The sequence below is a fragment of the Larus michahellis genome, chromosome 10, assembly GCF_964199755.1.
Source record: "Larus michahellis chromosome 10, bLarMic1.1, whole genome shotgun sequence".
NCBI classification, from domain to species: Eukaryota; Metazoa; Chordata; class Aves; order Charadriiformes; family Laridae; genus Larus; species Larus michahellis.
In genome coordinates, this window is record NC_133905.1 from 21,945,729 (window position 1) to 21,973,618 (window position 27,890).

The 27,890-nt window shown below is 40.2% G+C and overlaps 2 protein-coding genes across 2 annotated transcripts in view; one reads left to right on the forward strand and one right to left on the reverse strand.

Annotated features, from left to right (window-relative positions):
- Nucleotides 1–27,890, forward strand: part of SYN2 (synapsin II) — a 195,463-nt gene that overhangs the window by 103,504 nt on the left and 64,069 nt on the right. The gene's annotated exons all lie outside the window — the stretch shown is intronic.
- The window catches only part of TIMP4 (TIMP metallopeptidase inhibitor 4), a 28,737-nt gene continuing 972 nt past the window's right edge, over nucleotides 126–27,890 (reverse strand). The window contains exons 2-5 of the mRNA XM_074602558.1: nucleotides 8,898–8,995; nucleotides 3,590–3,704; nucleotides 2,811–2,935; nucleotides 126–2,638 (exon numbers count right to left, since the gene is read on the reverse strand). Of these exons, the coding sequence (XP_074458659.1) occupies nucleotides 2,441–2,638; nucleotides 2,811–2,935; nucleotides 3,590–3,704; nucleotides 8,898–8,995 (536 nt within the window). The 3' untranslated portion in view covers nucleotides 126–2,440. The remainder of the gene's footprint in view (nucleotides 2,639–2,810; nucleotides 2,936–3,589; nucleotides 3,705–8,897; nucleotides 8,996–27,890) is intronic.

Below are 27,890 nucleotides of genomic sequence, written 5' to 3' on the forward strand. Positions count from 1 at the left end.
CGTATTGAATATTAATTAGCCATGTGCTTAATTCAGGCTTTGTATAGTCATTAAGCGCTTGCAGGCTTGTCTAGGAATTATTTTGGTTTGATATGAGGAAATAAGGCCTTTTTCTTTTTTTTTTTCAAATCTTTCTGTAAATTAGTAGTATAAATGCACAGCACTGACAGCAAATATCACTGTCAATATTGTCTCTGCAATATCAATCGCTTTTGGGAAGAAATGTAGCCTTTTCATTTCATTTCTGTAAGTAGCCATAAGAAGTCAATGGTCCAAATTAGCGTTAGGTAATTTTTTTGTTTGTCCTTAGCAAAGCAGAAAATGAGCTAGGCCTTCCATTTGGCAGCACAAATATATGGTGTTTTCATTTAGGATTGTAAATTACAACAGTGAAACTGATTTACAGTAAATAAAAAATGAAAAGTTGACCATTAAGGGACATATATTCCTCAAAGGAATAACGGCGTGCCTTCCTGTTGGCCTTGCACCGCTTGCACTTCATTGAAATGGTACAAGTTTAGCTATAGAAAAAGTAAGTAAGAAAATCTATTCTCCCAATAGTGTTTTCACATCTGTCCTTTAAATATGGATTCATGCAATTGTCAAAATATACATTAGAAACGTGAACAGAATATGCCACAAAAATAATTTATACAGGTTTTTTATGCAAGTCTCCATCATATATCCAATGCAACATACCTTAGGGTGTGACATGATACATGGGACACGCTGAATTTTATGTCCAAACTACTACTACATTGAATGGAACGGAATTAGAGATGCCTATATGCTTAAAGATGTGCATATTTTCTTGGCAAGTTTAAGTCCCAATGCTTTTCTGAGGACTCTATAGCAGACAGGCTAAAGGAACTATTTGGAAATCTGGTCCCCTGAACCGAGGGGCAATAACAGCTCCGGCTCGAAGGAGCCCGGGGGCGGGGGGGTCCCCTGCTGGTTAACAGAATGAGCGAAGCCTGGTGTTAAACCTTGAAATAGACCTGACTGAACCAAACGGGAGCACAACCCTCTACATCTCTGCCTGTCATTCCGCGTTCTCCTGCGAGGAATACATGAGAGAAATTTCTAGCCAAAATTGGAATGAAGTGAAGGAAAGCCAATGGAGAAAATTGGAGAGAGTGAAATATGTCAGAAATGGCAGCTGTTAGAGAGCCATCTCCTGCATGACAGTTCTCATCCACTTTCTAGAACACAAGTAGTTGGACAACTGTCTAAACTTTGGCATTTACTGAAATAATTTTTTAAGTTTTACCACCGTGAACTGAATTACTTTTGTAAACTTAAATATGTGTGAGATTAGTTACTGACTACAGTAATCAATTCATAAAAGCTAAGACACTAAAAAACTAGAAGGCGAAATACATTGTCGCACTTCTCTAGTGTAAGTTCATGAGTTACCCAATTCATTATGACAGAGTATGATGGGTATTCATTAATGAAAAATCATTAATGGTTGAATATTTGAAAGCTTTGTAGAAATGACTTGCAGTGTAAGTTATTGAATATCTATTGCATGTATTTTTACATGAGTTTCTAAAGCCAAGGCTTTAACGGTGCTGAAATACAATAACCTGGTCACATATTTAGAGGCATTATCAGGTACCACAGCTGCCGTGGTGATGGATGTGGTTTCTGTAAATACAAGCAGTTTTAGCCTGTCATTGTTTGTGTTGGTTCCATAAAATGGTGAAGCATTAGAACATCTGGCTTTTCTTTCAAGAAGGTATAGCTAGTCCATAGGAATATTGAATTGGGTAAGAGGATTTTGATTATCGAGGCTGTTTTTTAACTTAGTCATCAATGAAAGTTACAACTCTGTAGGCAAAGAAAACTATGACATAAGTAACATACAAAATACGGAGCACAGATTGTTTTAATCACAGAAGTGTTCAACTTGTTTCAACAGACAAGGAAATACAGGGATTTTTGAATCTTTTTTATAGCATATTGTTATAATACTTTACATATACACTGTACAATAATTCTTTTGTATCAGAAAACTTTCATACAGAAAAAAATAGTTCTATAAAACATTCCGTAGTTCATTGGAAAGATCTGGAATAAAACATGGGGCGCTCTTAATCTGTAGGTTAACAGAAATAGGGGACAAAATTCTGGCAATTCTTTTGTTCTTGTACATTCATATTGGTAAAAGGGCAACGTGTTACGCCTCGGAGGACACAGAGGAGCGTTCTCAGCTTGAGCCTCTCCGTACAAAGCATGACTTTACGGAGTAGCTACCACCAGGAGTTTTGTTCCTCATCTTGCGCGGGTGCCAATTCCCCAGACTCGTACTTTAGCTGTACAGGACAATTTGGTTTTGTTTCTAAGCAACAGATACATTAGAGGATGGCAGTTCAAAGCTGTGAGCGTGCAGTGTTTGATGGAATTAGACTCCAAGGCTTTTTAGGAAGTGACAGTTTTAAGGTTCGCTGATATCAATAAACTCTTTCTCTGGGGGAGGACCACCTCGGTACCAGCTGCAAGTGCCATCGCTCCTCTTGATACAGGCATAGTGCTTGGCTTGGTGCCCGTACAGCTTCCTTTCTATCAGCCAGTCTGTCCAGAGGCACTCGTTTGGTGTCGTGATTGAACAGGGCACCGTGTAGCAGGTGGAGATCTAAATGGGAAATAGTACAGTCGTTCAGTATGTCGCAGGTTTCTTTAAAGTGGTATTTATTCTCAAGTAATATAAAATATAGGGTGTGTCAGAGAGCAGCTCCCACCAGGCAGAGCTGCTAGTGCCTGTAAGGTGGGCTCCACTGATAGACAGCGGTTCGTTCTGTACTTACTTTGCAGCCACAGCCCATTTGATATCTCTGATTAAGACTCTTCTTTTGCGACAAGGATAAATCATCCCAGGGTTCGATGTAGTTGCATAAATGGATGAGGACTTTGCCATCACTTAAAATTTGTCCTACAGCACGAAAAATAAGAGAAATAAGGCAAGCAAATAGATCCGTTTTTTAAATACGGAAATAAATTGGAAGAATACCTGAAGTTTTTAATTAATTGCACCAAATTAGTCATATTTCACACCTGTTTCAATGGATGTAATTAGAGCTGAGAGAACTAGTCTGCTGATTGCATGCTGAATAAATGTAAAAGATTTAAGAACGATATTTTTCAAAAGATGCTGCTAATCTGCCAGCGAGGGATGGATGCAAATGTTAAACTAGGTTTCAGGACTCCATAGAAAAATCTGTAATTACTTAGAATCCCAAATCTGCATACGGGTGGGCATGTGTTGTCTCATTAAGCACGTTTGCATTCCTGGGAAAATCAGTACTATTGGTTTTAAACGAATAATAATGGCATATTTCCAGTTTACTAATCACATAGTCACTGACCTCGACTTCCTTTGGAACTGCTTTGAGATTGTTGGGTGAAGGATGGAAAACATTTAAGATCACAGTATAATTACAGCCTTGCACAATTTGCACATTTCATTGTGTTTGCATTATTTAGGACATAAATATATTATTTTCAACAAAGGCTGGCATATTTTTGCAAGCTCAGTCTAAGCAGTTACTTCTGGTTTTACAGGTACATTAGTTTTGTTACACTTTACCTGTCAAAAGGTACTGTTTTTTGTTGTTAGCTTCTAGTTTCACTCCACAGAGTGACGAATCAAAAGGGGTATAGACATACTGGACATCCTTAAGCTTTTCAAATCCTTTAAACATCTGGAAATTATCAGAAACAGAAAGTCAGGAGTGGAAAACAAGCATGAAAAAACAGTTGCAAACAACAACTGAAAGAAATACATGGTGCAGCTCTTTAAAAAAGGCTCTAAAGTCTGAACTTACATGAGAAAAAACCAACAATTATACCCCTTCTCTACACTATTATTTTTAGGAGGAAATTATGCCCTCATTTTTTTGAGTTATGGGTTTTTAAATGTGCTTTTTCAGTGTTTTTAATGGTTCTTTAAAGCTTTCTCTTTAATTTATATTCTACTGGTGTCTTCCATTTAAGGAGTAACGCAGAGACAGCATTCGGCTCAAATGAGGTGCTGCAGCCTTGTAAGATGCAAAAATGTCTCAATATATTAATGGGAATATAATATAATATGGGAAATTTGATCTTGAGCAGTGTGATGGTGTGTGTCTTTGAGGGCATAAAACATGCTGAGAAACTGAGCGTTGCGCTTATATTTGGTCAGTAAAGCAAGCTGATTTTCCACATCCACGATTTTGCCCCACGTGACCTTCTCGAATAGCTCTTGGAACGTGGGACCCAGCTCTGAGCGTTTCTTGCCTGCAGCACCAAAATGGGTGGGTTTGGGATCAAAGCCTGTCCCGTGGTCGGCCTGGCTGCTCCTTAACTAGCGGCTCCAACTAGCAAAATCATGCCTAAACAAGCCATTAAAAGATCAAAACAAATATAGCTGTGTCTGAAGGTGAGAAGGAGCCATGAGACGCTAATGGAGCTCAGAGTGCCTGTCACCACCTCCGATGACACACCCCAGCCTCCTGCCCTTTGGGGGCCCTGCTCGGTGCTGCCGCGCTGTGTGGGGACAGCTGGGGACAAGCGCAAGGCTCTCCCTGGAGCTGCTGGCCTCGCTGGAAGACGCCCTCATGCTACTCATATTCTCTCAGGACGTTTAAATCCTACAGGGCACTGGAAAATACACTCTGTGTTGATTTTTCTGAAGCCTTATTTATGGAATAACACAAGACAAAGTTGTTGCCATTGTGCTTCTGATCCAAAAATATTAGATGTGGATTTGAAATAGTAGAAAAACAAACAAACCAAACCAAAAAACAAGCCTGGATCCAGTCCAAAGCAGCGGTGAAAACAGTAGAAAACATATGTAAAGATGATGAAAGTGTGTCTAATTTTATTAGATAAAAGTAGACTGGTATGTCAGCCCAGTGCAAAAGTTCTCGGAAAGATGGGCGAAGGCGGGACCAGGGGAAGGAGGGAGCAGGCGGAGGCGGGACGCGCGTTGGGAGGCTCTGCCTGGTGCCAGCCTGGCATGTCGGGGGCAGCCCCAGCCCTTCCACGCTCCTCCCAAGAGCCATTTGGTCCCTGCCGTCTTTGAAACGTGAATCCCTGCTTCTGCTACGCTTAAATCCACCTCGTTCGGGGTGGGGGTACCAGACGCAGATGTCTAGTACAGAGGAACTGCCTGAACAAAGTGAGAATCCTCTGATTTGAGTCCTCTCCGCGGTCAGAAGCCGTCGGTTGGCTACAATGTTCAGTAGGGTACAACTTTTAATATCTCGCCACTCGATCTAAATGAACTTGAGGCATTATGCAGACAACACAAATTGATTTAGCTATTAAAAAAACAATAAATATCCATGTCAACTGGTAATGGAGCTCTAGTTAATATTTAAATCAGTTTGGTGTTTGTTTTGTTGGGGTTTTTTTGGATGCTTGGTTGGGGTTTTTTTGAAATTACAGTCTGACCCATCTCGGGTTTTGACCTAGATATTTGTTAAAGCATTTCTTAAGATTATAATCTTCTGATTAACTCAGTAAATCATGTTTGATCTTCTCAAATCGTATTCTCTCATCTCCTGGAAGTGTGGATACCTTGTCTGTAAGGGAATAAGCTGTCTTGATTTGACCCTGCGCCGTGCTGTGGTTCGTTTACATCCGAGGTTCTGGTGGGGCTTCCTTGCGGTAGAAAGAAAGGGGAGGAATGGGGAGCAGAGACATGAGCCTGGTACCAGTCTCTGTTGACACTGTCCCTGTCCTTGTGAGGTACGCAACCCAGACCAGTACAGGGCTACTGCTTTAGAATATTTTTTTTAAAGAATATCTGTATTACTTTCAGTGTCTCAGGCATGTTGCTGTTGTAATAATTACATTCTTCTGTCTTCTTTATTCTCCAAGCCTTTGCAACTATACCATGGCCTCTTCTCTTAGCTTTGTATAGCGATTAATATCTAGCCTTAAAACTGCAGGCAGCCTTGTACTGTGTGGGTACCGATGCGTTTATCTCAAATACCTCCTTGTATTCCCACCGTAGGGGACCTGCCCTCTTGCAGATACTTCCAGTGGATTCTCATCCATGCAGCTTCTGTGAAAAATACTTAGCAATTTTGCTTTTACTAGTTTAATTTGGTAAATGTGTTGATTTCATGTATGACAGTAATATCTTGCACCTTACTTCACTACTCTGACAATACAGGACAAAGTCCCACGCAAGCTAATGGTGCTGCTTTAGTGTTTAGCCGGCTGCTCGGAGCAGGTACGGTGACCAAGTCGATAATGATAATATTATGAAGACAAATATTTAATTGCATATAAATCACGTATATAAAAGAAAATAACTGTAATTGAAAAAATGTATGGCGGCTTAACATGCCAACCGATATATATCAAATTAATAAACCCCATCATTATTCTTTTTTTATTTCTGAAAATGAATAACAGAATCATATTTAATATTTCTGTACAAAAATACCGGTGTTTCAATGCTAAGCCTAATGCACTGAATTTAAAATAACAGAAATATAATTTTTGTAATAGAGAGTAATATAAAAGAGAACCAGCGGCATTTCGCTGAATTTACAGTTGCAGTAAAATGTAACCTGTGCAGGTTCTGTGTTTCTTTTCCAAGAGGGCGGAAGAATTGCTGAGGGAAGTGCAAATATGTGTGTGGCTGAAAAAATATTCACCACAACTAATACTGAATTGATAGTCATGTTTTGGCTTGATAGATCTTGCAGCTCAAAAGAGATGATTAGAAAGTCTGTTCTTATTTTCTATGTTACATAAGTTCTTATCACGTCCCCGCAGTCCCGTAATGGTTTATGCCCAGGGTTAGCCAGAAGCACCTGGTCAGAGCCATCTGCCGTTAAAAGGAGCGTCTGGTTCATCGTAATGGCAGGTAATCAAATTTACAGTATGAGAAATGGGTCTGTAAGCACCCGAGAGAAGATAGACTGTAATAGTGAAAAGAGGATTTTCTGCCATTTGACATACACTGTTGGTTTGGATTCTTTCAAGTGTTAGCATCTGAGGGAAATGGTAAGGAACAGTGTCAGCGGGTTGTTGCTCTGGTCAGCCAAGTTCTCAGTGCTTCAGGAAACCGCGCGACACACAGAGGTGGGTGATCCGCAGGCTGAAGGTCTCTGACAGGCTGTTTCTGTGGTGTTATTAGTCACTCTGCGACTCGTCCTGCTCCACTGAGGTGGCCAAATCAGACCGATTGTATACAACATTATGTTATTTTAATGCATTATTTTACACTTACAAATGTGTACAAGCATGAGCTATTTAAAACTCCTCACTCTCTTTACTTTTATAACTTGATGTGGACTTTGCAGCGGTATCCGTAACACTTCCCTAGTAATTACCTTGTAGGTAATGATGTGGAGCATCTTATATTAGAAAATGAATCTCTCTGGTTTGTCTCTGACTTGCCTTCCAAGGCTGAGGGGCATGAAATAAAGATCTCTTACTGATGCCTGAGTTTGGAACAGGCTGCTTATGAAAACTGGGGAGAAACTCCAAAGCAGCTCCAGGATATGAATGGATGTCAGAGATGTCCGTGTGCTGTTCCTGGAGAGCAGGGTCGTAGACTGAAAATAATATCACAGACTTCTCATTCTTCTTTTTTTGTGTGCTGAAGCATAAGGTGATTTGCATTTCTGTAAAGTTACTGAAGTGTTGCAGGGTAGCAACAGAAAATTAAAGTGCTAATGGGACGAAAGAGAATTGCTCCGATATACTTATTTCTGTAAAGAAACATTTGAAAATACCCAGAACAGTTTAAGACGACAGAAAGTGGCAGACTGGGGAGAGTTTGGAAGTTTGTTTAAGCAAGGTAAAAAGATTTGGCTTATTGAAATTGCTATAAAACCTTAACGGAAGTCACGTGTGATAACCGTCTGTGTGAACATTTTGAGATATTCTTGTTTACCATAGGTTTTTCTTAGTAAAACTCCTGTGAGGTGATCTACTGATACTATTTGCAGGATTGTATTTTTTTTTTTAAAGCACGTAGCTATTTATAACGGTCTACTTAAGGGTTCCCAGTAAATGTAATAATACAAATCAATACAAATAATACAAAGTAATATTCTATGAAAAATGAGGGCTAAAACCACCTAGAAAACTTCAACCAACCAACCAACCAAACCAAACCCCACACCAATGCATTTTGTTTGAAAGAGACTGCCTGTCTTTTGGCTGTACCAGAGACAGGCAGATCACGATCTTTTTTACATCACTGAGGGTTTGATGGTGACTTGAGTGGGATCAAGGAACGTCCTCTTAAAGTACATTAATGAATACGTCTCCTTATTGCAGCTGAACAAATAATGGAGAAATCCTCTGGGATTCTGAATGACTGTCTGGTTGGGTGCTCCTACTTTGTGTTTCCTTTCCTAGCAACATTCATACAAACGGATTTTTATTTATATGAATATCAGGGAAGGTCTCCTGTTTCTGCAGATGTCCCTATTCGGTTATGAACAAAGGTCCTTGCTGTTTCGGCTGGAAATGCTTTCCTCTGTTTATGAAGTTTGCGTCATCCAGTCAGAGCGTTGCGATATCATAACGCAACCCAGGTGATCAGTTATCCACCACCAACAGCAAATGTCTCGAACACCACTCAAAGACTGAAGTATGTTTTCATAAAGCCTTCATAAAGCAATTGTGAATAACAAAAGTTTCCATCAAAATATAGTTATTTATCATGCAACTCATGAATGGCAGAACAGCTTGCTTTTTTTTTTTTTCCTTCTTCCCCCCCCCGCCCCCCCTTTTTGTTTTATCCCTACTTTGATTTATTCTGTGTTGTTCACCTGTGGAGGCATCCTGAGCCTTTTCCAGCTTAAAGCATTTAGAGCTGTGTTGTAGCCATATACATAGTTTATCAGCATTGAACTTCAAAATAGCTAAGTGATTCCATGTACCTTTATTTGTTTGATTTCATACCGGATCATTTTGTGGGTATCAAGAGGATCATCGCTGGCAGGAACCACCTTTTCGCTGGATATTTTTGCTCGAATAACTGTAATAGAGAAAAAGATTTAAACGCACATAAGCATATGTCTAATTTTACAAGCAATAGTGAAAATTATATTGATAAATTTTAGCATTGTTTTTGCACGTTAGCTAGAAGTAGATTTTAAGGCTTGTTACTATAAGAACACTAGATTGAGTTAACTCCTGTAAATAAAAATAAGTGGGCTGCCTATGTTATAAGTCTGAATGTCCACGAATCTGGAAATCTGAATTAGGTTACCACTCAGTTTTGACAATAACTGCCCATCAAATTCTTTGGAAGACTTGAATCCCATAAAATTCTATAAAACACCCGTCATTATAGTCAGTGAGCAAAAGAAAGGGACTCTTCTGTTGGTGAGAGAAGAATTGTTGATCAGTTAAATAGACTTGAAGTTAACACTCTGAAAGACTGCGCCAGACAAAAGTATCATTTTTATGTATGAAATTAGAAGACAAGAAGAGAACAGTCTTTCCTTCTTTCATTCACTTCTCTGAGACTGTAGATTTTAGCATTTTTCTTAACATAACATATCATTGTATTAACCTGTATAAATTAATTATTCCCTCTTTTGACACATTTTATTTATTTACTATTCTTTAAACAAGGAAAGTGTGAGAAACCGAGAAGAAATGGTTTATTTTCCTGTCTGTTTGTTTGAGGCCTCTCTCTTGTATATGCCATTTAAAATATACCAGGGCTATCAGGCACAGAGGATAACGGGATTCGAAGACCAGGGTCTATGGCCAGAATTTCTCTGGGGACTTCTATCGCCCAAAAAGTATTGAGAGTCCTGTTTTTGCTCAGTTCTGGATGGCTATTGCAGCCCCTCGCGGCTGTGGTACAGCAAGCTGTGTCTGTTGGAGAGACGCTGGCAAAGGCCGGAGCGATCACCAGTGGGACCCCCCTGCGGCTGTAAGTCCAGGTCACGGTTGGGCAGAGGTGGCTCTGTGCAAGGACACCTGCAGCTGTGGCAGAGGTCCGAAAACATTCTTCAGCGTGAGGGCAACTCTCAAACACCTTCTTTTTTATGTTGTTTGTATTTTTCGTGACAAAAGGAACCGTTCTATCAAAATGAGTATGAAACAGGCATGATGCTTCATGGAATAAGTTAGGTTAGGAGGAGCCTCTGGAGGTCTAGTCCAACGTCTTGCTCAGCTTGAATGAGGACACGCAGGGCTGTGTCCAGCTGAGTTTTGAGTATCTCAGAGGATGGAGATTCTGCAGCCTCCCTCAGCCCCTGCTCCAGGGTTACAGTGAACTCCTCATAGCTCCTGTTCACTGAACAAAAACGTCAAGCTGATGCAGAGGAAAATCTTTTGGCATCAAAATCGTGCTTTTCCCCCCCAAAAACATTTCTTTGATAGATTGACCCCTAGACATCGTATCTAAAGAAAAGGAGTAAGAAACCCAGATTGTATTTTTCCTTACAGCCAGAGAGAGGTCAGTCTCATCTCATAACGGGCAATTCTCATTTCCTCACTTATTAGCAGAGCAGACTAGACGTAGTAATCAACATGATGCAGATGCCTACAGCTTCAGAGCTGGAGTCCTCTGTCTTTTGGCACAGTGCTCCCTCCTCCCAAGCCATTTAAACTCTTTTAAAGGAGCACTGTAGCCTCATGGGTTGGTTTGGAAGGAAAGAGTTCTTTTAAGTATGAACAGCAAATTCCTTGTTTCAAATGGTAAGTGGCAGCATCTCTCTAATCATCTGCAGATGCCTTATGTTCCCACAAATTAACAGTACTTCTTAAGTGCTTTGATCTAATTCCAGATAAAAAGTGATGTGGATTGTGTGTACTGTACTGCTGGAAAGGTCAAATTAGAATTGTGTTGGTGTGTTGCCTTGCTTTCCTTTGCATCATTACTTCCTAAAACAAAGGTTTTCTCATTAAAGAGTTGATTGGAGATAGAAGGTAAGGGCTGAGATGCCAGTGAGGAGCTGGCTCCAGTATTTTCTTAATACCATAACATGGTTTATATGCAGGAAATCTTCTCCTGCCTACTCAATGCAAACATTTGTAGGATAATTAAAACTACTTCTCCCCTTGTGTTTAATGTTGAAACATTACTCATTTTCATATTTTTATTAAATTCTGCTTGTTAGCATCTGAGAGGAACATTCCAGATGATCGATGTTAGCTTGAAGGGTCTCCATGGAGTTGGGCAAGGCTGAGAGTATAACGTTTGGGGTTTGTCATTAAGAGATCTTTCTCTGGGTGTGTATAAGAAAATGAAAACTATTTTTACGTTGTGTGTGTTTCATTCGTTTGTTTAAGAGAAAGCTTCCAGATGGCAAAGGAAGACCAAATTGAGATTTTTCTTTGTTAATGTCAAGAAAGTTTTACTGTTGCAGGATGTCTAAATCTTTAGTTATGTGGGTTTTACTTCTCTGTTCTCCTGAAACCAGATTCAAATGCACACAGATCTTTAGGGGCCTTTTAATCCTTCTTGTTTTTCTTTTTTCTTTGCTTTAATTTTTTTATTTTTTTTTTCAATCAGTGTCGTCTGGCTGTCTCCTAAAACCTCTTATTCATGTGATCGCTTCTGTTTTTAACCACAAGCACTTCCTGGTGCAGCATTCCTGGGCCTGCCCATCTCCCTCTCTCCATTCGCGGTTCAGAGGGTGGTTAGAACTTAGGATTCCTCCTACTCTGCACTTCTGTTCAAGAAATGGTTTCAGGCGTACCATGGCTGGCTCGGCTTCTCCTCTCTTTGACTGAGAACGGCCTCGGGTTGTGTAATGCAGTAATGCCATTTTATCTGTCAGACGCTTATTGGTTCCTTATGGGGAATTTGCATATCTGAAATACATATGCACAGCCTTCCTATTCTAATGCCAATAATTCAGTCAGCCTCAAATTCGTTCCGCGTTAAAAATGTCTACTGTTTTTCCAAAGACATTCACTCTAATATTTCAGTAGTAGGATGTAGCATTTCTGCGGAACTCGTATTTTGTAACTCGCGGTCCTTTTATAAAATATAAACTTTTACCGCCACTTAGTGTCTGAAGGTTGTCTCGGGTAGCTGAAGGGACAGGGCGTTAATGTGCTCAGAGCCGTGCGGGGGTCGGCGGAGCCCCGGAACAGAAGCCGTACTGGGAGTTACTGGCTGCTCTGGTTCCTGGCGTCGTGCTGTACCATGGTTATGGGGGGACAAGCGTCCATTTCGTAAAGCAGATTGGCGATTGGGCATTCTTTACTAGAAACGTGTCGAGAATATTTTTATTCCTTCTTTCCTGACTAATGATAAGCATCTCCCAACCATTTCCACATTAACAAAAGGTAATTCTGAACTGGGTAAAGGCCATTGGATATATTTGTGTTGTAGCTGTTGAGGTCAGGAGAAAAGTGTTGGGTTTTGTACAATACAAGCGTTTATATACAATAAAGGTAGAAAGTTAGGTGTTAGCTGCATCTTTCCCAAGCCTGGGTGACTTCTCTCTGAAATTAGTTACACTAATTATTTACCTGTAAATAAACTGTACCATCACCTCGCGTGTTAGAGATTTTTGTGGTCATGAGGAAATACTTATACTAAGGGCTTTAAAAAAAAGAAATTCCCTGCCTTTAGATTAATTTTACCACACTACAGTGACATATGCAATGAAATACGACCATCTTTTTCACGGCAGAGGAGAGCCAAAGAATTGAGCGGCATTCTGAAGGCCCAAGGCGTAGATAGAGTTGGGTTCAGAATAAAGTAAATCCTTGCAATTTCTCCACTGAAATTCATGTTCCCTAAACGTAGTATCTTTTTGGACTCTGAGTTATTTCTAAGGCATTAATAAAGGGAAAACTGTTTAGTGAAGAATGCCTCTCGTTGTTACCAGTTAGTATTATTAAATAATGTATTCTTTATGATACTACTTTATGTAGTATCGTACTTACACAAGTTTTAAGATTGTGCTATTTAGCAGTTTTCCTTAACCTCTTGGTCACAGTACTATTGTTTGAAGACGGGCAACTTTACTCAACAAAAGTAATCAACTTTATTACTCCTTCAAAAAGGAAAACAAATTGGAGTTCACTCTCCAGAATAACTTTATTATCCGAAGAAATCGGAGGGAAGGGAGGAGGTAAACACTGATGAAGAAATGAGCTCTTTTTTTCCCAGTATCTGTTAAATATCAGCAACTATATAATGAAAAATACTTACATAGGAAAATACTTAAGATCTTTTTGGATGTAAGAACAGGAGATCTTAATTGCTTATGTGCATTCGTATTTTAAATATATAAACCTAAAAATAAATAAAATATAAGTAAAAATAAAAATATTGCTTAGAGGAGTATAAATGTTAAAGATGGAGAGATAGGGAGGCAGACACTGGGAGCTTTGAAAACCTCTGTAGCCGTGTGTTTGGGCTCTAAAAACACTCAAGCCACATCCTGACCAAAGTTGTCAAGTGTGTTAAGATCACGGTACTATAAGAAATACAGACTGTTTAATTTTAATTAAACTGTTGTTTTACTTCAGTTGGGCTTAGTTCAGTATTTTTATTTCTGCGGTATGATTTCTATCAGAAGAAAAGTATTTCATTGTCTTCTAGAATTAAGAGAGGTTTGTAGATTATTATCAGGATGGATGCATCCAGTTGTAAGTATTAGCTGTGCTGGAGTTTTCATTCCGTCGGTGATAAACTATGTAATACCTACGGTTTGTAAATGTATGTTATTTTTGGTTAGGAGTTGCAGCTTAAAGCAAAACTCCATAGTTAATGAGCTCCAGTCCTCCATCAGCAGGGAGGTTCATGAACAGAAGGGCGAGATGGTCTGGACTGGGATGCCTTAGCTGCTTTCTCTAAAAATAAGGGCTAAATCCTGTCCCTCAGCCTTGCAGTAGATTCTGAGGTCCGTGAAGAAAGCAGCGTGGTTCTGCGTGCAGAGGCAGCCCCGGTGCCGGGACTGCGCCAGCCCTTTGTGTCCCTGCTTTGCCTGGCCTTTGTCTCCTGTCACGCACCTCTGAGGCCACTTGCAAATTTTAGAAAGAGCACCTCCATCGTTGACACTGCACCAGAACCAGGCAGCTACCGAAACTGCGAATGGAAGTCTCAGATTTCTTCTCCATCCTTCCTGCAGAATGTTCTTGCTGCTTGGGCAGGTTAGCCTTCGTTAAGAAAAGAGATGTCCAGATAATTACATCCCTTTCTAAATTGGAGATCAGAACGAGGAACAGCAGCATCCTTCGAATAGGCATCTTGAGGAAGCAGCTGCATTTTAGCTGTAGCCTCCGGTTCACGTCAGACTAAGTTTACAGACTATGGCATAGCGATCTGAATAGAAATTAAACCTGCAGCACTTTTAAGTGGTCTTTCTCTCAAGAAATCGGGAAAGTTTAGTTCATATCACACGAGTTTATAATCAGAATCAGCTTTGCTACAAAAGCCTTGAAATAATACTTAAAAAACTATGTTGACAGGAAAAGAAAGATGTGAGTTACTAAAAAGTTACGAACAAGGTTGTGATAATGACTCATGCGGCTCTTTTTTTTTATTATTATTTTATTGCCTCAGTTTAGCCCTTTCATTTAATTACCTGAAATATGACGAGTGATTTTTTGAGCCCTTATTTCTACCTGTCTCTTAAATGTCTGGCACCTCCATCAAGCTGTTGCCAGATGCTATTCCTCTTGTAGGGCCAAGGAATAAGTGTCACAAGGAGAGGGATCTAAATAAAAGTGAATTGTTGTTACGTGGATGGGTTGAGGACGGCATCCCAAATACTTATGGGAACAGGTAGAAGAAAGCATCCAAATATGCAAAAATTGAAAACAAAAGTGTTTTTCTGGAATTACAGATAATCAGAGTATGCAGTATGAAATAAAGCAGTTACGGACTGCTTTATATGTACATAATTTTGAAGGCCCCTACATTCAAATGAATTTTTATATATATAAAAATATGTCCTTCCACTAAACCAAAAACATTCACATGCACAATATGCATTTGTTTCTGCTCACCCTTCTCCAGTAAGATTACTTAAAACTTTTATCTTTCCATCTGAACTTCTTTTTCTCTTTGGGGTGTGGTGGCTTAAAGTTGCTCCATAACTGTCTCCAGTTCCTGGAGGATCACACCTGGAATCTGGGTCCAGGGGAAATACCACAGCGACAACTGCAGGAGCCCCAACCGCAGGGACCTCGCGTTTATCCAAAACCTCATATTTCAATTCAAAAATTCTTCATGTCCAAAAGTCTTATTGATTTCTTGGGGGGAAGGAGGTTTGGGGTTATTTATCAGAACCCTGCATATAGACTCTTTTTTCTCAGAAGACATTAATGACAGAGATTTGCTCTTCTGGATTTTGCCTCACTTTTGTGAGATCTAATGCTATTTTATATATCCGAAGGAAGTAAACACCACTACTACAGAAACTGCAGAAGTTCTTACTCAGTTGCCCCGTCCCTGCCATTAGCAATGCTGCTGTTCTGATCAGGGCTACTGAAGACATGGTTGGGATGTGGCAGTGGCTGCAGCGCCTCTCGGGTTTATACGCTCGCTGAAAGCAGTCAGCAAAAGAACATTGAGGAGAATAGAGTCCATGTTGTTTGTTTGAAGCTGTAAAGGTCAACTTTCTGGGTCCAGCAATCTAAAATAATTGCACAGTAAAGCAGGAGGCAAGAGGGGGGGACCCGGGCTGTGCGGCCGTCCAGGGTCACTGTGGGAAACGGCTTTTTCTGCCCCAGTGATGATACGCGTGTGCTGCTCCCAGGCGCGTACCTTTTCCTCCGCTCCGAGATCTCCATCCTCCGTTCTGAATAGTGGAGAGGGGAAGGGCTTCTTATGAAACATCGGTAAAACCATATTTATACTCTTTTGTGTTTGTGCTTGTTTTGGAGCCCCCGCTATGAAATGGGAGTTATCTTCCTACTGAATTGGGTGTATCAAAATAGAAATTCATAGTAAGTCCTCAGTTTACCTGGTGCTAATTCTTACGGGTGCTAATAGAATTTTACACCATCTGATAAAGATAGAACTTTCTGTTTTTAAGAAGAAAGACTCCTCATTGAAATTAACTAGAAAAGGCTTTCTTAAATTTATACGCCTTTATTTGTTTTGCAGTATCATAGGGAAACTTCCAGAATTGATGCATTAACTAATCCAAGACAGAACACATTTTGGGTAATGGGATAAACTACTTTGAAATACCCAGAGACTGCAGTACGGTGTTGATAGTGACACCGGTTACATTACAGCCAGAACAAAACTAAGCCAAACATTTGCCCCCAAAGGCTAGGTGATTATCTTCAGACTGTTTACCGGTAGGATTAGGAAAGAAAGGTTTTTATTAACACCCTGTCACTCTTTGTCTATTAATGATCAGCGCAATCCAGGACCACCCCTCCTTGCAGCATACAAATGTTAAACTACTTGGTATTCTGTAAAGAAGGGGGGCAGACCTGGGGATGAGATTTTCAGCAGTGCCCGTCTTCAGTTTTGGGGGCGAGTTGCTTCAGCGGGTTCAGTGTGGAACGGGAGAGGAGGGGAAGCCTGCAGTCACTCCTCCCTGTGCCCGAAGAGCTGCTCCAGGTGGAGTTTCTACGTTCGGAGTAGCCTGCCCAGCGCACGCAATTGCAGCTCCCATTTGCTTCCAGTTTAAATTGGGCATCTGTCTGTAACTGGCCAAGAATTGACATGCGAACCAGAACACAAATGAACTGAAAGTCTGCGAGCAGAACTGGCCTCATCTACCATATTCACCTAAATTCAAATGATGGTAAAATAATGCTAGGAGTCCAAGATAAATGCCTTGAAGTCTGAAGGTAGGGTATAGACCCACTATTTCATTTCCCTTCCTTGGGTCTGGATGCTATAGATACTATGCCCAGTTTATTATGGTCCAGTCTTACAAACTCTTGGTCTCTTGAAGAAGAATGCTGACAAGTAACACTATCAAAGCTGCCAGAGGAACCCAAGAACTCAGTTTTGGATACTTGGGTTCCATGAATACAGAGATAGGACCAAAAAAAAAAAATCTTATTCTTTAGATTGGAAACTAGACATTTGATATGCTTAACCTCTCTTACAGAGAGTGAAAAAAGTCAGCCGGCAAGGAGAATAATCTTAACCTCAAGGGGAATCTGAACAGAATTTGTCACAACAGCCAAAAATTAATGAACCCCCTTCAAAGCAATACTGCACAGGATAGAAAAGATAGAATTCTAGACAAAATAGTGTGTGTTGGCTGCTTATTCCTACTGCTTACAAACCCTCTAAAATGTACGAGAGGTTGTGAAAGTCTTACTCCAGACTTCGGAGCAGCTGTCCCATCTGTCCAGCATTACCACTTTCCCTATGCAACCCTGCCGTATTTTTAATTAAATATGCTATAAACTGTTCAGTCCTGTAACAGACCTCCTTGCCACATTTGCTTATTGGAAAGCTTTGAGTTTGCCAACAAAAAAAAGCAAATTAATTTGCTTAAAGATTAACGTGATATGTATTCATATATCTGTATACGGGAAAGATTATAATTTCTCAAAAGACGTATGAAAGGAAGAAAGAAGTATTAGCGATACAAAAGGAGTATCTTAGCTTTGGCTTAAACCACTGGTATCGCTAGTGCTGCCAAAAGAAGGCAATTTGTCCAAAAAGAAGGCAAAACTTATTGAGTGATTGACATTACGGTAATGTTTTAAAATAAGTAATTAAATACCTAACATTTAGCTTTACAAACACTGATATTTTTAAAGCAGATTATTTTAGAGAGTTAGAAATGTTTTTTAAGATAATTAAGATTTTAATTTTCTTATATTTGCGATCCAGTATCTTGATTTGCATGTATTAGCTTCTGAAAGAATTAGCACTGATGCTCTCTCAGTTATGGGAGATCTCTGAAGAAAAAGGTGTGAAGTAGTGGAAGCGTCCGTACCGTGTGTAGGTGCTTGGGCATTCACGTGCCATTCACTTCCTAAGAGAATACGCGTCTCCGTTGAAAAGGTACATCCTTGCGAAAGTCTTTGCCTGTGTTACGTATGGCCCTTGGAGCAGGGATCGTGTCTGCTGCGTTTTAAGGAACAAAGTAATGAGTAACACTATCAAGTGCCAGTACCATGAGAATAATGTTATGACTTAATAAGTTGCCCTTAACCTGAAATGTTTAAGACCTTTTCAAAGCAAGTCCCTTAGCAGCAAATACTCTGGTTTCTCTGTTCATGTTGAAGGATTTGCCAACTATAGTCTCATAAAAATGCCATTACTTTTTATCCTCTTCCCGTTTATAATTTTCTTCATTTTTCTTTGCTCCGAGTCCAGAAAAAGGCTCTGCTAGTGCTAGAACTCCATTTCACGTACTTTGAGTTGAGATGATCTGTACTGCATGCAAAAAGGTCTGTACTCTCTGTTCTCAATAACGACTCTACTTTTTATTGCTTCAGTTATTTGGTTTTCAACTTGGAGGCATGTAAATCCGTATCTTTATTTACGATAAGGAACCTGAGTTAAACTCAGGGGCAACTTGAACTTTTGCAAATTGACTCAAATTTATTTGTGATCTTTCAGAGTCTGGTTGTTTTGAATTTATTGGAACACTGAAAGGGCTTCATCTTCTACTAATACTGAGTACTAATTTTTAACTGCTTTAACGAAGAATTTGACATCCATGTGGTTGAGGTTCTGTCCGTTTAATGCAAAATGTGTCTGTTTCATTCTGTTCTTCTATTTTTTTATATTTATTTATTTATGTTTTACAATGGCCATAATTCTTTCTATGTCGAGCACTTCTAGTCAGCTGGAGACCACTTCTGCCATTGCTGTCCAAACGCTTTACCGTCATTGGGTTTATTGTGTTTTTTAATCAAAATTTTCTGGCCACCGTCATCACCTCTGAAAAATAGTTTCATAGTGATCGAAGTATTTTTTTCTTCGTATACAGAAGACTCTAGATCCTGTGGGGGTGAGCGGGGAGACTGGAAGTTGAGTCTAGGTGCTGAAGGAAAACTGATGCATTTTGTCAAAATGGTTCGCGTAGTGTTCGTGGGAGATCAAAGGTGACTCCTAGATTCCCACAGGAGTGCCGCCAAATTATTGATGATAACAGCGGTTTGGTGATGCGATAGATAGAACAATATACTGCTTTGGGAATGAATCTGGCAGATCCTTCCGGTGTCTGAGGCTGTCACAGCCACCCCGTGCAGGTGTTCCACACAGCTCTTGCTTTCGACGCTTACGGCGCAAAGGAGACCACAACCATTCTTCTGCAGGGTAGATTTCTGAATTATTATACAAGCTTTTAATTGTTCCAGACAATCTTTACTGAAGTAAAGAGACAGATGATTACTCCAGGATATCTGCTGAGATGCTAGCTCATCCTTGTTCTTTTGGGAGTGGAAACCTAACGTTAAACCCCTATACTTCCTTTTCTCTTTTGCTAACCAAGCAAGATGCTATTGACTGATCTTTAAACAGCTGAAGAAGAACAAATGTGTTTAGCAAACAGCTCAGCTCTCAATTTATCTTTCAACCAGACAGGTCGGCAAACAGCAGTTTCATTGCAAAACTGTCACCCAATTCAGGTGCTTGAAGCTGTTGTACTAGTTAATAATTCTAGATATAAACAGAATGCAGCAGCAGCAAAACCGGCCCGATGCTGAGGGAACCTGAACGAATCTTTTCTTCGGTGATTGCAGGATGGATTTCTTAACGTAAGTCCACATTATTACTATTCACTCTTCCTCCACCGCTCCTAGACCCAAAGTTCAGGAATCCTTAGTTCAAAAGATGTTTCTGCTAGTTAAGATGTAAAGGCAATTCTATTTTTCCTGCTTTGTATCTTAGTTTTCTGTTATCGCATAAATAAATGTTTACAGCCATCTGTAAAATAACTTCAGTCCCCAGCACAGTAATTAACTGAACCACACTTTCTGAAATCACAGGAGAGAAAAGTAGTGGAACTTAGTGGGCTGTTTGGACACAAGTGTTCTGGATCTGTAACCACTGAGCTTGTTAAGAAGGTAACTGTAACCATAGCAGGCTTTTCTCCTTTCTTCTATGGAAAGCAGCGTGTGGAAGAGCATTTTGTAGTCTCGGTCATGCCTCCAGTTGCATGAGGAGGTTAAATGTGGTGAGGTAACGATCATATCTCTAACTGAAAAATCAAATCCTTCTAGGAAAGTTTTATTGCTTGGGCTAAAAGAAGGACATGGAAGTTTCTGAAGGTGAAAATTACTTTAGAGTAAGCAGTGGGCCAGACCTAAATTCTACTAACCCAACAGGAAACAGAAAATGAGGAGGAAAAGATGGTAAATAGAGCTATGTATTGCATATTGACGAAAAGCTCACTATTGCACTTGAAAAGGTGTAGCATGTTAATCAGTATGGGGCCCGCTACCCAATTAATACAGTCACTGTGCAAATGTGCAAATTTATCATCTTTTCTAGATGATAAATATTGATGATAGATATTTCATCGTTCACTGTAATTCAAGGCATTTGTATTCAGAAAAAAATTACTGCGTTCCAACAACACGCCTGCTTGCGAACCCCATGAACACTCGTGAAGTCGATAAAGCAGATGCCAGGGAGTATTTTATCTCCATTTCATATGGGTATTAATTTGCACAGTATTATTTTTCAATGTAAACGCTTTACAGAATTTGGTTACTCTTCTGTGGTTTATTAGCGCAGAACTGCTAGTCTACATCCAAAATGCATTTCCATTTGAGGCTTTCAAAATGTAGGAGGCCTATACTGAAGCTCATTAGGGCTCTCAGGTAGGTCAGGATTTTGTGAATCTCGGTGTGTTTTTGGCTCAGGATGCAAAAATTCCTTGTGTTGAAGGCAAGAGTTGATGGGGTTTGGCTTCCTTGTTAAACCAGAAGATTATGCAGTTTTATTTTTTTTAATTAGAAGAATACATTCAATTTATGAGAGTGAGGTTTTAAAATCTAGATTTTATAAAGTTTCAAATACAAGAGGTGAGCGTATTTTTAACAGATGTGTGGTATTCTTTTAACTTAAATACTACCTAAAAACCAGCATGATTTCCTAATGTTGTTCAAGGTCAGTTTTCTTTTCCTGCACTGTTTTTACAGCTGCTACTCATGTTACCAGAAATATTTCTCTCTACTTCACAAGCCTCAAATACCACATCATTTGCCTAGTAATCAACATCTGCCTAATTTCAGCTGAAGAATAACACTCTCTTTATACTCTAAAGTCTGTAGAACAACATCCATAATGTTATTGTAGATTTCCATTCGTAGCTGCGTGCCCCTTCCTCCGCGCGGAAGAAACCCCACATTATTGAGATACTTTTTAATGAGAAAGTTAGGGATTACGGTTGGCGGATTAATAGGATTAAGCCTTTGGCAGTCTTTCATGTTCTGCGTTTTATATTATTTAATCTTTGTTTCTAAGCTCGCATTTTGTTTTCCGCACAGCGTGTGTAGAATGTTGGTTTTGAAATCATGGGGTTTTAGTTTCTTCGCACTATAATGCACGCTTTTAAATCAAAGTCACACAGGTCTGGATTTTCTTATCCTGCATTTATAGCATCCTCAGCAATGAGTCAGTGTACTGAGTTGTTTCTAAATCAGGCAACCAGCATAATTCTTCTCAGATTTCGTTTTGCTACACAATACTCAGCTCTGTTTTTTTCACTAAAGCTAAATTATTTTATGGTCGTCAGCTACCTTCTGATTGACAGGAGTGTTGTGCCCAGCGGATTTGGCTCCTTAAAATTCTGTCCCGTTGTTCAGTTCCATGATGCCACCTCATTTTACAGCTACAACTTTTAAGCTGTTGGGAACACTGCCACGAAAAAGTTCAGAAAGCAAAGGAAAGGCGAGTGACTGCATTTTTCCAGACTGAGCCCCATTTTCATGCTGAAATGGCAGGGTTCTGAAGAACGGTAATTACAGAAGATTGGAAATGATTTCCTAGAGTTGCATGATATTGGCAATGCAATTCAAGTCTTACATTCAGAACCGAAAAGTAAGTTAGGAAAGTAACTAGACATGGAATTTTGAAGTAAGTCCTCAAAATGTTTGCTTCTGTCTTAAAACCTGAAGTAGGTGTGGGGTTATTTGTAGATCTTATTCATTAATACTTCCTACTCACAAACAAGAAATTCAGTCTTTATCCTCCGAAGCTGTTTCACTAACATTTTGTTAAATATCATCTGCGAATGGAAGGACTCCAACTGCTATTGCCATAGCAGCGCTCCACAATTCATTGAACGTGAGTATTGAAGCGCGTCATTGAACATTCAGCAGACAGGTACAAATACCCGTAGTTGTAAGCAGTCATTAACAGCACCGCATCTCTGCACCCAGTGCCGTCATTGTTTGTATTTTTGAAAGCATTTTGACGTTTCAGGCTACAATGCCAAGAAATGTGTATGTGCTGCAATTATAACTTAATTGTAACATGCAGGCATTTGTACCAGTGACGGGCCTTGGCAGGGACGCGGATGCTTTTTCTTTGTTAAGAGCTTCACTCTAAGTGCATCAGTAGCTACTTTAAACTAAGTAACTTCCTAAGATTCATGTCGTTTTGGTGGGTTTTGAATTTTCCTTGAAAATACTATTAATGTGCATAAAAGTATGCATGACAGACAAGTAAGAAAAATTACTGTGTAATTCTTCCACACGTACAAAAGTAAAGCAACCTATGCCCCGTTTGTAGAACTGACTTTGGTGGGACATCGTACAGCCAAAAGAGGTGAAAGGTGGGTTTGGTATTTTTACCATTTATGAATGTGTTGGAAAGTGCGTTAAGGGTAAAATGTCTATTTATCAATATTGTTTGTTAATGAACTTAATACTGATCACGTAACAAAAAGTGGACGTTGGGAAGGGTATGACTGCATGGTTCCTACATGCCAGCCTTGTTTCCTGAGCACTTAAAGGACTCCCTCGAGCACAGGACTGGAATTTGGTTTTTCTCAGCCACTGGCTGAGGACATCAGGGGAAGAGAATTACCTCATTTGCAGCACCTCTGCATTAAACCTACCAACTATGAATAACGGTACTTTGGAGATTAGTATAATTTCTAGCTGGTTTATAAGATGATTCACTGGTTAATATAATTAGGGTTCTGCAAATATTGTTCTGACAGCACGGTCTTTCAATGGCACTAACACAGTCTCACAGCTTCTCTTTCCTAATAATTCTTGCAAGAAGCACACTCAGGTGCTGTGCTTTGCCTCTCGTTTGAGAGAGAACTAGAACTGTGAAAGTCCAGTACGTTATTCACGATTCCAAGAATTCACAATTCTTGGAGTGGAAACTCAGCTTTCATCTCTGTGTGGGACCCCTGAGAAATGTAGCTGAATCCTTTCCAGTCAGGGAGGAGTTACTCTAGAAATATCCTTGTGCATTATTGTCCCTGATCTCCACTCTAGAGGAGGGACACTGCTACGAAGCAGTAAGATCTGCCTTTATTTGGCAGGACGATACCATAAATGCCGATCATACGCCAAGTACCATGACCTTTCCCTGCTCCGGAGTGGGGCCGTCCTGCCCCTGCCCTGCAGCGACCACGTCAGGCCTTGGGGTTTCTCATGGGACTCTGTGGGAACCCTCACAGAAGGCTGAGGCCTGTCGCATCCCTGTCTTTAATGGGCTTTTGTTACGTGGTGTGGTTATTACTGTCTGTGCGAACGCGGTACTCCCAAACACGTGAAGATTAATGACATAGCTGCTTAATTCTGCGTCAAAACCCCCGCTGAAGGTGCTCATCAACCTAAACGTGCGAGTGATCAGTGTCTGCATGATGGCGCTGTGCACAGCAAGTAGGCTTGTGAGATTCAAAGTATGGTGAGTGCGCATAACATTAATAGAGTGAGAATAAAATATAAAGTTGACTTTAATGTCACTGTTCACCTTTTCTCCCCTAACTTGGAAGAAGTGCTGTCTACATTTCTAATAGGTTTTCCAATGCTGATTTTCCCCATCAGGTAAAGTTACTTCCCACTCTAATAATGTACAAATTAATCCATTCCAGTACAAAAATGGGTATTATATTGCAGAGAGGAAAAATTGTGGGACACTGAGCCATGAAAGTTTTAACATGGAATTCAATCCTAAAGAAATAGCATATTGTAATTTTATCCCAGAGGGAGATGACTTTGAAAACTTAATTCGGGTGTATTTAAATAAAATTTTTACTGTTATTTTTAAACGTGATTAAAATTTAATATATCATCTGGCACATCTTTACAATGCCTGATCTCAGTGATCTTACGAGATTTTAACAGGCCGAAAAGGCTGCCAAGCTCCAGCTGCGAAGCTTCCATCGTATTTCAAAACGGGCCACTCTTCTCCAAAGCTATAGAACTGCTCTCTGAAGCTGTGTTATAGACTTATTTGTACTCAAGATCTGTTAGTCATTTCTGTTGGAGGGTGGTGCCTGATATTCAGCAAAACTATCATTATTGGCGTATGTTTAAGAAAAAACAACAACCATAAGACAGTTTAAATCAGAAAGAATACATCTAACTTTAAACATAGGCTGTACGTAGCTAAGACAAAGATAGCTGAAGATGGGCGTTACGTAGCTAAGAAATGCAAAGTATTTACATATTTGTCCTACTGTCCAAAATGCCTAAGGGGGAAGAACGAGCATGAATGACAAGTGACAGGCTTTAGGAAGGAGTCGGCCCTCTCCACGTACGCCATCTCTCTCTCTAGGTTGTCTCATTTGATGTGAACATCGGTTAAGAATTGAGTCCGGGGAGACCGTAGTCAGTGGCAAAAGGGAAATCTGTTACCTTGGCACTATCTGATGAACTCAATTGCATCCATGGTTCTCTCCCAAAAGGCCATTATCAGAGGAATTTTCATGCATCGACTTGAAACTATGGTGCCTCACTACTGAATTTGAGATGTTAAACAGCACATCCTCACCGCGTTTCATTTCTGGCGGGGGAAGGCCTCCTGCGCTATTTGGCGGGGTGAGGAGGTCAGCGCTGCTGATTAGCAGAACTGCTATTTCAGAAACCTCCCATCTCCAGTTCCAGTGCAAGTCCTCTTGAGGAGTGTAGGTGTTCGGTGGGGTTTGAAGGCATCCAGCACATTTTAGGAGACCCTCAGCACAAGTCAGAAGAACATAAAAGGAATGAATCTCCCTTTTATTAAAAAAAGCCGTGTATGTTCGTGGTGCCAGGCGCTTCCTACAAATGAGGATTTGCCTCTCTTTGAAGTGAAATTTAAAACTACTGACAAGTTCATGAAGGCTGCTCAGATTTGTACGAAATCACACCTTCTTCAGGCTAAGTGGGAAGAGTAACACCCCCAAGGCCAGGCAAGCATGGCACTAGTGATGTACTACCCGTCATTACTGTTCTTCCTGCGGTGTACAGCCGTGTAACGCCTGCAGGGCTCGTCTCTCGTCCCCCATTGCAGTTCTGGCTCAATACCTTGCAGGACCAGAAGCTTTCTCATCCCCTGGCTCTGTCGGGAAACCTCTTATTTCTACCAGGTTACTCGGGTGGTGTGGTAGCTGTGGGTGTTTAGAAAGAGTGGAGCAGTAAAAGGCAAAATGTCGCATCACTAACCACGTGAACAGAAGTAAAAGTGAAAAGAGTTTGTCCCAGATTTAATGAATTTCTCTGCTTATTTTTTCTGGAGTATCTCCTATGAATGCGAAGGTTTCTGAGTGGCTTCACACGTTCAGTTAGTGCCTCAAGTCGTGTCTATTGATTCAACCCCCTCCACCTCCATCTTCACTCCACCCAAATCACAAGGGATCCCAAAGGAAAACAAAACTGTTACGGATTTATAGTGAAGCTGAGAAATAATGCAGTAACTGGAGTACATACAGTGGTTGGTAGCTCTGTGAGCAACACTGAGACTTTGTGTCAGTTCTTACTTTACTGTGGAATTTAGAGGCATGACATGGTTTCTTTCTTTTTTTTTTATAAGATGAGCTAGGGGTTTGTTCTGCAAGGAAATACTTGAATGTGTTTGTGGGTACAGAAATGGATGAACTTAAAAATAACTGAAAAAAGTTGAATAATCTCAGGAAATAGCTGGATTAGCATCCAGCTCCCACAGGTTTTGGTAGCTGAGGAAGTATGAAGATGTTGAAGTTAAAGTACAAATCTTCAATCTAATCTTTAATTATCTTAAATATTTAAAAAAAAAATGTCTAGACACGGTGATATTAACAGGAGCGGTTTGAGGTATGGTAGTGCATGGGATATTGAACAGCACGGCCTGGGTTTCACAGTCCCTCTGAAGAACCGGGTGGCCCAAAGGACACCGGTGTGGCTTCAGGCCCGCTCTGCTCCAAACGGAGGGGGGCTGCGGATTTGCCATGTCAGGGCATGCTCTAGTGGCAGAGATTGTAGGGGGTTTTTTGTGTGTGTATAGTTGGACTTGATAATCTCAAAGGTCCTTTCCAACCATGGGGATTCTGTGATTCTATGATTCCCGGGGCATGGAGCTGTGCCCGGGGCTCCAGCCCTTCCCGGGGCAGGAGAAGCGGGCGCTGGCGTCAGGGATGGAGGAGCTGGATGCCAGGCTGGGCGGTGGAGCCCCCTCTGCCCCAGCTGCTCTAAAGTCATTCTGCTCTGCTTAGGCAAGGTGGTGTGGCCAAAGCAAGTCAGATAATTCTGCCATAAGGGCTTAGAGCAGGTTTTATGTCTACATACAGGCTAATGCATATGTAAAAATATGTATACACATATTTCTATGAATTAATATCTACACCTCTCTATCATTTTATAACATACAGAAATACTGGTTTTAAATGATACAGAAAGGGATCCTTGATGTAAACATTCCTTAGCGAAAAGGCGCAATTAATTTAAGTGGGAATATTTGTAGAAGTGAGAGCTTGAGCATCAAGGCCAGATATAAAGTAGTTTTAATTTACAGTCTTCAGTATTCAACGATAAATAAAAAGTAGCATATATCTACCATTTGTAAAATGTATCTAGGAATGGAATAAATCTCAATAGATATAATAAGAGTGGCCAGAATGGCTTCCCTAAGGAAGATGGCTCCAAATGAGTAGTTTGAGTTTCCTCTGTGAAGTTGTTTATTGAGAAAAATCTCCACATTAAGTCTGCTGAAGAACTGTCACTTTCTTAGAATGATGGACTGCAGCGGGCTGGTACCGTAAAGGGATATGCATATGGTTTAGCTCCTGGTAGCACAACTTCTATTTTCTTTCACACCTCGAACAACCCCAGGTTTGTAGTGCCTGGTGTAGGTAACTTCATGAAAGAGATTGCTTAACACAACCAGATTAAAAACCAATTTAACTGATGGCCACAAACAGAGCTGAGGGTTTGTCATGGCTACAAAGATTTTCTGTCAGGGGATAAAAGCAATTAATCAGTATGCAGAAGGTATTGCCTGCCCCATAGAGATGCTAATTTTGTGACACTTTGGAAACTCATGTTCTACATTTACTGTTCACACTAGATGGAAGCTAACCAGCCCTAGCTTCAGCTAATGAAATCAAAAGACTGCAAAATGTCACATTTTCTTATCCCCATGCAGTCTAATTTTGAGATATTTAGTTTCTTTCTAGCAGTTGTTTGACAACCACGGCGCTGACTGAGTATCGTGAAACACAATCGTCCTAAAGACTGGAAAGTTATATTTATACAGAACTGCTGTAGCCAGTTTATCTGCAGAAAATAAAGGGCCTATCAGTTTCCTGCTCAAGTATTTTTGGAAAATGACAAAAAAAACCCCCACAACCAATTAAAGAAATTGTAGTATAGCAGAACAAAGATCAAGTGTTTCAACATGTTACCACTGGGGACTTTTCTTTTGGGGAGTTTTTTCTTTTTTTTTTTTTTTTTCCCCCAAAATGCTATATAAAATATATATGTGCATAATTTACACATAGCAGACATTTAGATAGAATAACACATTTAGTTACACATTTAGATAGAATATTCCGTTACAGATACTGTTACCAGTAGCCATTTGAAAGTTCAGG